The sequence below is a fragment of the Alligator mississippiensis genome, chromosome 3 (assembly GCF_030867095.1).
Source record: "Alligator mississippiensis isolate rAllMis1 chromosome 3, rAllMis1, whole genome shotgun sequence".
In the NCBI taxonomy this organism is placed as follows: domain Eukaryota; kingdom Metazoa; phylum Chordata; order Crocodylia; family Alligatoridae; genus Alligator; species Alligator mississippiensis.
Genome location: NC_081826.1, coordinates 261,708,015 through 261,720,389, shown reverse-complemented (window position 1 = coordinate 261,720,389; position 12,375 = coordinate 261,708,015). Strand labels below are relative to the sequence as shown.

At 43.7% G+C, this 12,375-nt stretch overlaps 2 protein-coding genes across 4 annotated transcripts in view; one reads left to right on the top strand and one right to left on the bottom strand.

Moving 5' to 3' along the window:
• Positions 1-6,931: 6,931 nt before the first annotated feature.
• The window catches only part of SREK1IP1 (SREK1 interacting protein 1), a 190,655-nt gene continuing 185,211 nt past the window's right edge, over positions 6,932-12,375 (bottom strand). For both annotated transcript variants that reach the window (XM_059725144.1, XM_059725145.1), the window contains one exon: positions 6,932-7,939. In XM_059725144.1, coding sequence (XP_059581127.1) covers positions 7,891-7,939 — 49 coding nt within the window. In that variant the 3' untranslated portion in view covers positions 6,932-7,890. The remainder of the gene's footprint in view (positions 7,940-12,375) is intronic.
• RGS7BP (regulator of G protein signaling 7 binding protein) overlaps positions 12,180-12,375 on the top strand; it is a 90,678-nt gene continuing 90,482 nt past the window's right edge. The window contains exon 1 of one of the 2 annotated variants that reach the window (XM_059725141.1): positions 12,180-12,258. The gene's annotated coding sequence lies outside the window, so the exon portion shown is untranslated. Of the gene's footprint in view, positions 12,330-12,375 lie in introns of both variants that reach the window. The other variant, XM_059725142.1, reaches the window with a different exon arrangement.

Below are 12,375 nucleotides of genomic sequence, written 5' to 3'. Positions count from 1 at the left end.
TTAATAGAATTAAAAGGATATATAGGATATGCCCTGCTTAATACTTTCCCATCATCACCCATTCTCTGCTACTGTGACAGACAGGAGACTGGGCAAGATAGGCCTGTTGTCTGACCCTCTGTGGTATTGTTTATGTTTATATATCCTTGGGTCTGACTATACTAGTGTATAGTCAGACCCAAGGATATATAAACACAAGAAATATTTGCACTTTTCAGTGCATCTTTCAATTGTCTATTTTCCACTCCATTTTCAAGTGCTACTGGCCTCATTTAGCAGTGGCTAAATGGAGGAAAGGTCTACCAGATGCCATAACAGTGAGGGATATAACCTACTAATGGTGACTGGGAGGGTATGATAGGGAATGGATTACCCTACATGTGCCAGGCTTCTTTTACTCTTCGTCTAAAGCTTACACTACTTGCCAGTGTTGGAAACAGGATGCCAAGCTATATGGATCTTTGGTCTGACCTAGAAGGGAAATTCTTCTGCTGTTTGGTTATTATAGCTCCCAATTGTTACCTTTGGTCTGTAGATCTTTTCCATGTTTTGTTCATCAAAGCAACATGGCTTGTGTTGTGGTTACTTGAGAATTTCTGTATCAATGGAACAGTAATGTAATAGTGATGTAGCCATGATGGTCTAGAAATTGTGCAAGGGGCAAGATTTCTTAAGGTGATATCTTTAATTGAACCAACTGCATAGCTAGGATGAAGTGAGACTAGCTTTCAGTGCAAGACATGATGAACAAGACAAGAGAAGTTGGTCCAGTAAAAGGTATCAGCCTAAGAAAGCTTTGGCTCTTGTATATCAATAGAAGACATCTGAAGCACTTAACCAAGATTGTGGCATTAAGGGTACCTGCTATACTGTAAACGAAGGTATGGCTGAAGCACATGTAGGATTCAACAAGAAGATTACTTTAAACAGCTGGCTTAGGTAACAACAGGCTTTAACATACTCTGGATAAGACTACTAAGGACTGTAGGCAAATTACTTGAGTGGGCACCATTCCCCAACCTAGCTGGATTGAAATGAGCTTGTGTATGCACACACATGCTGCAATCATCCCTCCTGGTGGTAGTGTGGATGCAGCAGTTTTTTTTCATTGTATGGTCTTTGGAATTTGCTTTCCTAACTGGTTCAACCAAAGCCCAAGGTCATTCTCATTTAGGTTAGAATATAAATCCCATGTTTTAGCCTAGGTTTTTTCTTTTTTTTTCTTTTTTCTGTGGGAAATAAGTGAGAGAGAGCTTATTTGGCTTTGAATCTCTCCAGAGTTCTTTGGCTTCTAAGAAGAGGTAAGCTTGTATGTGCTTTTGTTAAATCAAGTACATGTTCCCTGAACTAGGTGCAAGATGCAATTTATGCATTTAATAAAAGAAAATAACTTTTTTCTAGACAACCAAAACACTGTATTCTCTAAGTAAAAATGTATTGGGAGCTCTAAAAATATTAATTTAACAAACTTATTTTTTTTTAGCTAGTGCTATATTCTGTTACATTTCTGTCTTACTGGCCGGCTACATTGCAAAGTTACCACATTGTTCTATTTTATCTGTTCTTTCCAGTCTTACTGATCCCATTGATATCCTTCAAGAGTTTAATAATAGCTGCTCTGTAAAAAAAAAAAAAAAAAAAAAAAAAAAATTTTTATACTGCAGTAATTCTTCTAATATTTTGCTGCTAAGTGCCATGACTAGTGGAGAGGCACAGTACCATTGTACATTTTAGGGGTCTTACCCAGGTTCTATATAAATCCATTTGTAGTAATACAAAGCCCCAGTGTGAAAGAAGGGTGAATATTCTTACCTATGTCAGACAGCAGTTTACCCAGGCCCATCTCTCTCATGACAACTATAATCCATTCCCACACTTTAGCAGGGTAGAACAGCAAGTTCTTAAGAGGTATCAGAACTCTCACAGAAAGAGTCTTTGACACCCTCAAGACAGTGCTTAGGTGTCTTGAGAAGCCACTACAAAACCTGGAACAGAAGAGAAGAGTTGACAAGATCATCTTGACATTTTTGCTAGCTTAGGCATGGTGCTACAACGCTATTGAAATGCTAGTGGAATGCTTTTCATAATTCAGAAAATTTGCATAGGCTAATCTGACAGTTTTAGCCAGCCTCAGTGAGTCAAGTGACTAGAAGCAGAGGGAGCACCTTCCACAGCACTTGCACTGCTGCAGCTTTGCTTACAAGCTTATCATTTTCAACCTATACTTTATCAATCTACCGCTTTGCTTCATCTTGGGGGCCTAAGATTAGAGGCAGTGGAATAGACTGCCCAGGGAACTTGTGGACCCTTCACTGAGGTTTTCAAGATGAGACTAGATAAGCATTGGACAAGGATGACTTTTGAGAAGCATTCCTACTATTGTTCAGGAAGTTGGGCCAAGTGACCCTACAAGGTCCAAACCTGAGATTCTAAGTGTTACTGACTAACCACATTATGTTACTGACATGGACCTTGTACTTTCTGCAGTATGCACCTAATATCTTGTTAATAAAAACTTGCCAAAATCAATCATAAGCATCTTAGAGAAGTTTCTTTTATCTGGTTTGGGAATTGCCTAGCACACTTTATTTGGAAACTTAAAAACAATCAATTCAGTGATTTCACTAAACTTGAAAGAGGGGAAACTGCATGTATTGAACATATAGCTATTAGTCTGTATACATATCCAAGCCAGGCCAATTAACATTCAGTCTTTATCAGAAAGTACTTTGATGCTATGTGTAGCTAGCATCGTCAAATACACCTCACAAGGATAGGCATTCAGCTGCAGCACTGTCCCACTACATGAACTGAACAAGGGGGTGGTATATGAAAGCAGCACCTCACTGCTACTCAAAAGACTACAAATGGATGGATATGAAGAGATACCTTACAGCAAATTACCTCGTTGGGGTACTCTCAGAGACCAGACAAGGCCACAGCAGTCCTGAGCAAGCATCCCTTGGAGAACACTCTGTCACACCAGGTCTATACAACAATATTTTTCTGGCATAGCTATGCTGGTGGAAATATGAATATGTAAAAAATATATATACCATACCCTAACCAATGTAACTGTGATAACATGCAAATACATGGGCGAGTGTCCTTCTGCAGTTATCACTTGTATTGTTTCAGGTGGAAGTTTAACTGTACTGGACAAAGAACTCCCCCTTTTGAGCAGAAGCTTTATCTCCACCTGGGGAATGTGGTGGCATAGCCATACTACTTAAGCCTTGGGAGTGTAGACTAGACCTGGCAACTGGCTGGGTCACTTGAATCCCAACACTTTCTCAAGGAACAATTAATATGAGATGGAGTAAGAGGAAATATAAACCCCCAGCTATTTCAATTTTCAGGGAATAGTGCGCTGTTTTAAAATGTTTGAGGAGAAGAATAAAACTGACATGTAAATATCCCAACAACAAAAAATCATGGACTAGATACCCTGTCTCATTAAATATTTCTCACACGTTAATACTGATATACATGCCCAGTGGAAGATTCTGTTTCCACAGGACGTTTCTCCTGTAGTGTTGAATGAAAGTAGTGCACTTACTGAACCCCTCCTCCCAAAGCTAATGGTGAGCTTAGTGAAAAGGGGCAGCTAGATGTTGTTGTGTTTGACTGATCCAAATCTAGAGTTGCATGTTTAAATGACTATTTAGCAGGGTTCACAATTCTAATTGACAGCCAATGGTGTAAAGATGAAGCCTACCAACCAATTCAAGTAAAAAGTATGCTAATGCACTCCAAAGCACTCTCCTACTTGCTTTCTCATCCTGACTGTAATACTTGGGTTGGGATTTTGTTATTATTTTTTCTGCTACATCGTAAGTCATGCTGAAATATTTTCCTTGTTTTTTTTTCAGTGAGTGTCTACACGTGCACATTTACTGTGCGGTAATCAAAATTACTGGCGTGCGTCTGCTACACATGCACACCCATACTGAGCAGTAAATATGGCAGTTTATGCTGACGTGTGTAAATTTGATAACTGCATCATGTAATGCACATGTAGACACCTTACTGAGTAGTAAAACTGTGTGTGTAGACTGACTTGGGACTAACTTTAGTCTCAAGTCAGTCCACACATTGTTAATGCACTTTAGCACCTGCATGTGTAGATGCCAGCCTGTTCCCACTTACTGTGCAGTAATTTGCGGCCTGTTCCCACTTACTGTGCATAAATTCATGTGTAGACATGCCCAGTGTTTTCATTTTTGTTTTTTCCTCTCTCTACAACTCTTGCATTTTATCAATTTTTTTGCCTCGATTTTATTCTCTGTCCCCTCACCTATATTTTCGTTCTTTCTGGGGGGGGGGGGGGGGGTTCCTCCAAATTTTTTCTCTTCAAAATCTTTAACTCAGTAGGTATCTTTTTTTAAAAAAAAACTTTTCTGACTCATCACATTTCATTCACCCATCAACTCAATTTGAAATGTTGCCAGGCACCAATAGTTAAAGGAAAGCTACTAATAACTAGTCAAAGACTAATACAAAAGAGGTTGTATCTCAAAACAATGCCCAGGTTAAAAGACAGTCTTTCTGCCACTGTGTGACAAAGGAAATTAGGCAAGATGGACCTATGGTCTGACCCAGTAAATGATCATTCTTATGTTCCTATGTGCTTATAACTCAGGATACCTCTTGCAATTGTATATCTATAGTTTAATAGATTTATAGACATTAGGGCTGGAAGGGACCTCAGAAGATCATCGAGTCCAGCCCCCTGCCCCAGGGGCAGGAAGTCAGCTGAGGTCATAGGATCCCAGCAAGATAAACATCCAAATGTCTCTTGAAGGAGTTCAAAGTAGGTGCTTGAACCACCTCCAGCGGCAGTCTATTCCAAACCTTGGGGGCTCGGACACGAAAGAAGTTCTTCCTTACGTCCAGCCTGAAACGATCACAGAGGAGTTTGTGACCGTTTGATCTTGTCATCCCTTGGGGTGCTCTGGTGAACAGACGTTCCCCCAGATCCTGATGAGCACCCCTGATAAACTTATAGGCGGCCATCAGATCACCCCTGAGCCTGCGTTTTTCTAAGCTGAAAAGGCCCATGGCTCTCCGCATCTCAACATAAAGTCTGTTTTCCTGACCTCTGATCATGTTCGTGGCTCTCCTCTGCACCCTCTCAAGCTTCTCCACGTCCTTTTTGAATTGTGGAGCCCAAAACTGGACACAGTACTCCAGCTGCAGCCTCACCAAACCCAAGTACAATGGAAGAATGACATCCTGGGATTTGCTTGAAAAGCATCTATGGATGCAAGGCAGTATTTTGCTTGCTTTACTAGCAGCAGCATCACATTGAAGGCTTATATTCATCCTGTGGTGAATCATGACCTCCAAGTCCCTTTTGTCCGTAGTGCTAGCCAGTGTAGCACTGCCGAGCCTATAAGCATGCTGCGGATTTTTCTTCCCAAGGTGGAGAACCTTGCATTTTTTGGTGTTAAACACCATCAGGTTCTCATCCGCCCATTTCCTGAGCCTGTCAAGGTCAGCCTGGATCACCCTCCTGTTCTCAGGTGTGGACGCTTTACCCCAGAGTTTGGTGTCATTGGAGAACTTGGCCAGTCTACTTCTGATACTAATGTCCACATCATTAATGAAGATGTTGAATAGTATAGGCCCAAGGACAGAGCCTTGAGGGACTCCACTGGTCACAGGACACCACGACGAATGACTTCTGTCAACCACCACCCTCTGGGTCCAACCACAGAGCCAATTCCCCAGCCAGCGGATCATGGTGAGGCTGAGGCCGCAGTTAACCAGTTAGCCAGTTTTGCTAAGTATCACTTTTGAGTTCTGTAGTTGCCTAAGATTTTGACTGATTAGCTATACAAGTACACTGTGAATTGACTTCATGACCTGTTACTCTTTCTCTGGAGGGGAAAATCAAGCCCCTAGGGGCGTGTCCAGATGAGTGCGCATGTGCCTCTTGCCCCATCTCAAACCCCTTTGAGACGGGGCAAGAGGCATGTGTGGGAACAAAAAAATGTTTGCAGCGCAGGGAGAAAATTAGACCCCTAGATATCCGGGGGTAAAAAAAATACTCTCTGCAGAGCAGCAGAGCAAGGCACAGCTGGGCAGCACAAGCAATGGAGCAAGTCCCTGCGTGCCACAGGACCGGCTTGGCCAGGCAGCACAAGCAGCCCCAGGGCCAGCAGGACCCAGCTAGGCCTGGCATGCGGCCCCACACACTGCACCGGGTGCTGCCACTGCAGGACCAATCCCAGCCATGTAGCAGAGCACCCCCAGGGCCAGTAGGACCCAGCACACAGTCCTTGCACACTGTGCCGGGTCCTGCCACAATGGGACTGGCCCAGCTGGGTGACAGAAGGGCTCCAGGGCTGGCAGGACCCGGCACACGGTCCTTGCGTGCCACGCCAGGTCCTGCCACCATGGCACTGGCCCGGCCGGGTGACAGAGGGGCCCCAGGGCCAGCAGAACCCAGCTGGGCCCAGCATGCGGTTCATGAGAGCTGATAGCTGACAGCAGCAGGCTCAGAGCACCCCACTCCCTCTGCTGCTGCAAAAGGTAAGTTATGAGCCCTGGGCAGGGGGGCTGTGGCCCTCTAGGGGGGAGCTGGGACCCTGGGCAGGGGGGCTGGGGTCCTCCAGGGTGCCTGGGACTCTGGGGGGCGGGGGGCGGGGGGCTGGGGCCTGGGGGGGGGCATTCCATGTGTTGTGGGGGGGCTGCTCCCTGTGGGAGCCAGGGGACCCACCCCTCCTGAGCAGCACCCCCACAAGGTCCCCCACACCCACAGTCCCCTCTGCAATTGTCCCACACCTACCCATACACCAACCCACATCCCTCCACACACACCCACACACCGGCCCGTCTTCCCCCACACCCGTTCCTGCAAACACCATATCCCCCCATCACACACTCATCATGTGCGAAGAAAACCAAAAGCACACATCAACACACATAGGTATTTAGAATTTATTTTATCATGATGATAGAGACACTAGTAGGCTTCCAAATTGCTTTAACTATGTAAATATACCAATAAAGCATTTCCCAACTGATCGCGCTCTCTCTCTCTCTCTCTACAGATAGATAGATAGATAGATAGATAGATGTGTGTAGAGTGGTCTGTTGTTTTAACTGTGGAAGAACATGGATTTTGAGGTATTTTAAAAAATGGATTTGGGGTGCTACTGCAGCAGTCCAGATGGCACAAGGGGTAGTGTCCCCAGGTACCAATTGGCTGGGCCCCAGAAGCTCCTGAGAGTAAGTAGCCCTGAGCTGCTGGCCAGGGCAGCTTTTTGTATGGATAGGACTAGGGCAGGGCAGCTTTTTATACTGCTGGGGACAGCACAGGTGCTGGCCCTGGGCTCAAGCTGCCCCTGGCTGTAGATCCAGGGGTAGCCAGGCAGAGTTATTCTGCCCCAAGTGGCACAATTTACTCCACAACAAAGTGCGTGTCTGAGCATGTGTGCTGAGGCAAAAGGCCCTGGCTCAAATTTTCATTGCTTCTATTTGAGCTGCTGCAAGTGCACGTACTTGCATGTATGGACATGCCCTAGGAGTCATAAACTATTAAGTATCAAGAGACAAAATTAGGGGAAGAGCATTCTCAGTAGGAACAATAGTTCATGGCAGGGGGAAAAAATTGTTTGTTTCTATATTATTTCAGAGGGAAAAAAAGGCTGCTGCAAATCTACCTGTGTTTTCTCTTGAGAGGATTTTGTTTCCTTCTGGCATGAATTTTCAAGTTGAGTTTATTTTTCTCTCTTCAGAAGCAACCTTTGATAGTTTACTTTAGAATTCTTCCCCAAAGACTCTTAGAATCAAGAAGCAACACACAACTGATTGTTTCTCCTTCATTGCAGCATTTACTTGCGCTCTGTCACTTCTGCTTTTCCTACGTAAGCATTAGTAGAGTCATAACATTCTTGAAGCTCCTTGATGATTCCAGAGGTCAGCAGCAAAACTGACAAAAGAAAGACAGTAAAACAAAAAAAATTAAACTTTTGAAATTTGCAATGTTATAAATTATTAGAACAAGTAGAACTGATATACAATCTTTTTGTCACTGATTGGCAACTTTTCAGCACCACAGGCTGGAACAACCCAGTTTAGGTCCAGAGCAGACTGTTACAGCAGCAGCTTTTCTCTGCCACCACTTCTCCCCATCCCCTAGCTGGTAGCTGCCATGCAGGCACAGCTCCCAGTCACGAAGTCCCAGCCAGGACCTGGATGAAGGTCCCTGCTGTGGACACACCACCAAACCCCCAACACACTACCAATGCCTCCTGGCTTTGTGGGCCAGATTCAGTGGTTCCATGTTGAAAACATTTTGAAAATATGAACAGTGAACATTCACTTTTTGTAAACAACTGATAATTTCAAATGCTGCCAAAACGTAATCAAAAGTTAAGGTCTGAAATATGGCTTATGAACACTATTTCATACAATGGCTAATTTTCATAAATCCTAACCTTACTGAAATCAGTAGGAGTTCACCGCTGATTTAAAAGGAGCAGAATTTCAGCCAGTATAGGTAATATACAACATAAAACAGAATGCGTTGTTTTATAAATTTTCTTTTTTACTCTCTTTTTGTTACTCATATTATGCAATGCCTAAAGCAGTGATTTCATTGAACTTGAAAGAGGAAACTTCTCAATCTCATTAAACTCAAGGTACCCCTCATTAGACTCAAAGCAGCCCCTCAGAAAATACCAGCTTTTAGCTTTCACTGTTTTTTTTGGCTAAGGAAAAAAGATAAATTAATCTGTTGCAAAGAACTCCGAAAGACCACAACAGATGAAAATGTTTTTGACACTATAGATTCCTATTTGAAATCTTTGGGTATATCCTGTGAATTAAGTGTTGGTATTTGCACACCTAACCATGCTAATACTGCACGGCACCCTTAAAGGATCTCAGAGCACCCCAGGATGCCATGACACCCTGCTTGAGAATTACTGGCCTAGAGGCTCCAAAGAAGACTAGAGAGTCTTGTGAGTCATAATCTCTGAATAAAAAGCAAAAGACTCAAGAATAAAAAATAAAATAATTAAAACGAGATGCAATAAGTAGGTATAGCACAAAATAGAAACAAGAGAGGGAGGAAGATGAAAAGAATAATGCTTTTGCATAGGCTTTCCAGATCTGTGAATACTTACTTGGTTTCATGCTACTTAATTTTTTTTCCAAATATGAGATATATAATCAACAAATAAGAAAACCTACTGGAAGTTCTTTACCACAGGCCAATAACATAGCAATTTTATTGACTCTTATTGTTCATAATTTCATTGGTTCAGGTTGATTCCTGGTGTGGTTCCATTGACACTGATAGATTTACATCCCCAGTTAATTAAATGCAATTCTTTAATTTCTAATGGTTAATTCATTTAGTCCAGGGTATACCTTTTTCTTCCAATGAATAACTCCTACAGCAGAAAATAATTTCTTAGGAAAGATAAACATTTTTGTTCTCTAAGACTACCAGGGAGACAGATTGCTTTCATTTTGCTTTTGCCAGTCTCTATTTCCTTCTTTGTTAAGGAATATCTTTGCTGTTGGATAGGAAATCAGTGTGGTCCCACATTAAGGACGTGGAAATGCAGAGGCCTAGAGGGCAGGGGTTTGGTTCAGCCCACAGAGTCAGTGAGACCTTTAGCAAGTCATTCACATTTCTCCAAAATTCATATTGCCCATTTGAGAAATGCTGATAACAATATTAGCCTACTTTTGTAGAGCAGTATGAGATGTGCCACTGAAAAGTGTTAATCACCATGTATTACTCCTCACCACTCTTACCACTAGTGTCTCTACCTTAATGGGAGTAATGTTAGTGATTATATAATGTTATGGGGGAGGGAAGATTGGCACACCAGCCCTGAGTGCTTGGGGGACCAATTGGAAGGAGGTACAAAAAGAGCAGCTGCTGGCCCAGCTACCGCCAGACCACCAGCAACTCAGCCAATGACACTGCCCCTCTCACCTGAGCCAGTCAGGCATTCAGTTTTGTCTCTGGATTTAATATAATTTGGCTGCTAGGATTATAACAGTGCCATAGGGACCACAGTGATTCTAATTCCCAAGGTCACTAATTCCAAATCTACACTAACATCTGGTTCCCAATGTTGTTCCCCTGTTGGTAGCAATGGCCAGAAATTTCAAGAATGTAATTTGAAACGAGTAAAGCCACATAGCCCTTTGCATTTCAGTGATGCAAACTGGTCTTTCCCATCATCACTCCCAGAATGCCAGTGTCACTACATGCACATATTTAGAGGTAGGATCAGGCCTCCGGTTTGTAACCTGATGGGGTTTCTGTGATATTAAATAGGCTTCATGTGTGAAATATCACATATTATAATATAAACAGGTCTATATTAGGTTGCACTTTGAGCAACTTATTGTAGGGTACCCAAGTCAAGCACGTTCAGAAGTGACCATTACTGACGATAACTGGAACAGGATGTATTGGGATAGTGCAGTGGCCTCTATGAGGGATGAGCTTTATCTTAGCCTTCCTGCTAAACCAGTCTCACTAATTGCAGCACTGCAGCCTCCTTCTCCTGAGGACAGTGCACTAGCTCTGTGGGGACTCATGCACTTCATCCCATTGTGCTGGAATATTATGGCTTTCCAGGAGCAGGAAATAAATGAAATATTTAATCTGATGCCTCCTATCCTACAGAAGGAAGAGCATGGGTTGCAACTGTCCTGAGGCTATCAGATCCTCCTGAAAAAATTCCCCATGGTGGCCAGAACCAGAGGGGTTACTATCGTAAGCAATAGATATATGCTCTTGGAGACATCCAGGCAATTGTCTAGCAGTTAAGATTAGCTAATGCAAAGCTTGCAAGTTTGCAAGTGGAATTTGTCTGTCACAATTCAACCAAAGTGTTGAATCTAACTGTTTGCACTGATCATGGGACTGACTGGGCCCCCAAAATAATCAGAACTACAAGATTAGCTGATTTAACAGGTTTTTTAAAGGCCAGCCGTAACAAGATCTGACCACCTAATATAATTAGCACATTCCAAGGAACAAGAAACCAAGGGGTTGAGCTTGGGCAGGGTAATGCTAATTTCAAACCTCAAAGTAATGTGGTGTAATTTGCTTATTGGGTGAACCCGAGTTTGGAAGGTAACCTTTCATGATAATTTCTAACACCTTTTGATCCCATAGGGTAACAGCTATAGGGCAAGATTGTGAGTGGCTCTAAAGCCAAAAATTAGCATAAGATAAGGCATAAAGGAACGTGCATGTCAAGTGACTAGTTTGAAGGACGGGACAGAAGGACCATCGCTGTACCAAGCCTGGACCCCGGACTCCCAGTGTGAGCAAGGACCGGATCCTGACCAAGGGACTTTCCCAGTGACCCCTCAGACAGCATTGATTGGGGACGTCTGACTTCGCTGGAACAACTTGGCGCACACCTGGCATAGAGGGACTGCCGATGAGTTGCCAACCCCATGTGGGAACTCTGTCATTCTGTCTATCTGTTGTTATTATTCACTATTAGCTCTTTATTACTGTACTATCTGTTTGTCACATTAACCTTTTTGTTAACTGTTGTATGCTAAGCTATAAGTAAATTTGCCTTTACTTCACTCCTCAATCCCGAACCCACCAGCCTAATGGCTGATGCACTCACAGCACCTAGCTGGCCTTTGACACCCTGCCCCTCCCAAAAAAGTCACATTTTCTGCCAAAATGCTAAATTTCAATAACATTGTTTGAGGCAAGGATTGTGGGGGGAGATATGTTTTATTGGATCCACTGCATGGTTGGGCTTAGACAAGCATTCGAATGCAAGGCCTCCTTCTCAGATCACCTATGAAGTGGACTGTGGTGGCTACCACATGTCACCAAGGCTCCCAGGACTGAAGTTTATTTTCTACATATGGGGACTTTGTAACATCTGGAACTTTCCCAGAGCCTGATGAAGGGCGCATGAGCTTGCAAAAAAAAAGATTTGTTATTTATTTATTTATTTATTTTTGTGATTTTTTTTTTCAGTTGATGTAATAAAAGGTATCATTTTGGAACCACGAGTTCCAGATGTTTGCATTTCTTCAAAGGAAGTGTTTTGAAGGGACAGGCCCAGGCTGGGAGTAAACTTCTTGGCCCCCCCTTGCGTGAGTTGTGCCAAGCAGCTTGCCCAGGCCCCTTTCGGGCGTGCTGCAAGGGCAGTTCATGAGAGGAGAGGAGAGGAGCCAGGCACTCCTCACCCTGGAGGAAGCGCGGCCGGGACAGAGGCTGGCCCTGCCGGTCCCTAGCCGCAGGTACTGACCTTGCAGCTCTGCCCCCGCCCGGGCGTCGGGAGGGCTCGCGGGCGCTGCTCACGGCGGAGCAGGTGAGGTGGCGCGGCCGCGGCTGTGGAGGACGCGGCGGGGCTGGCG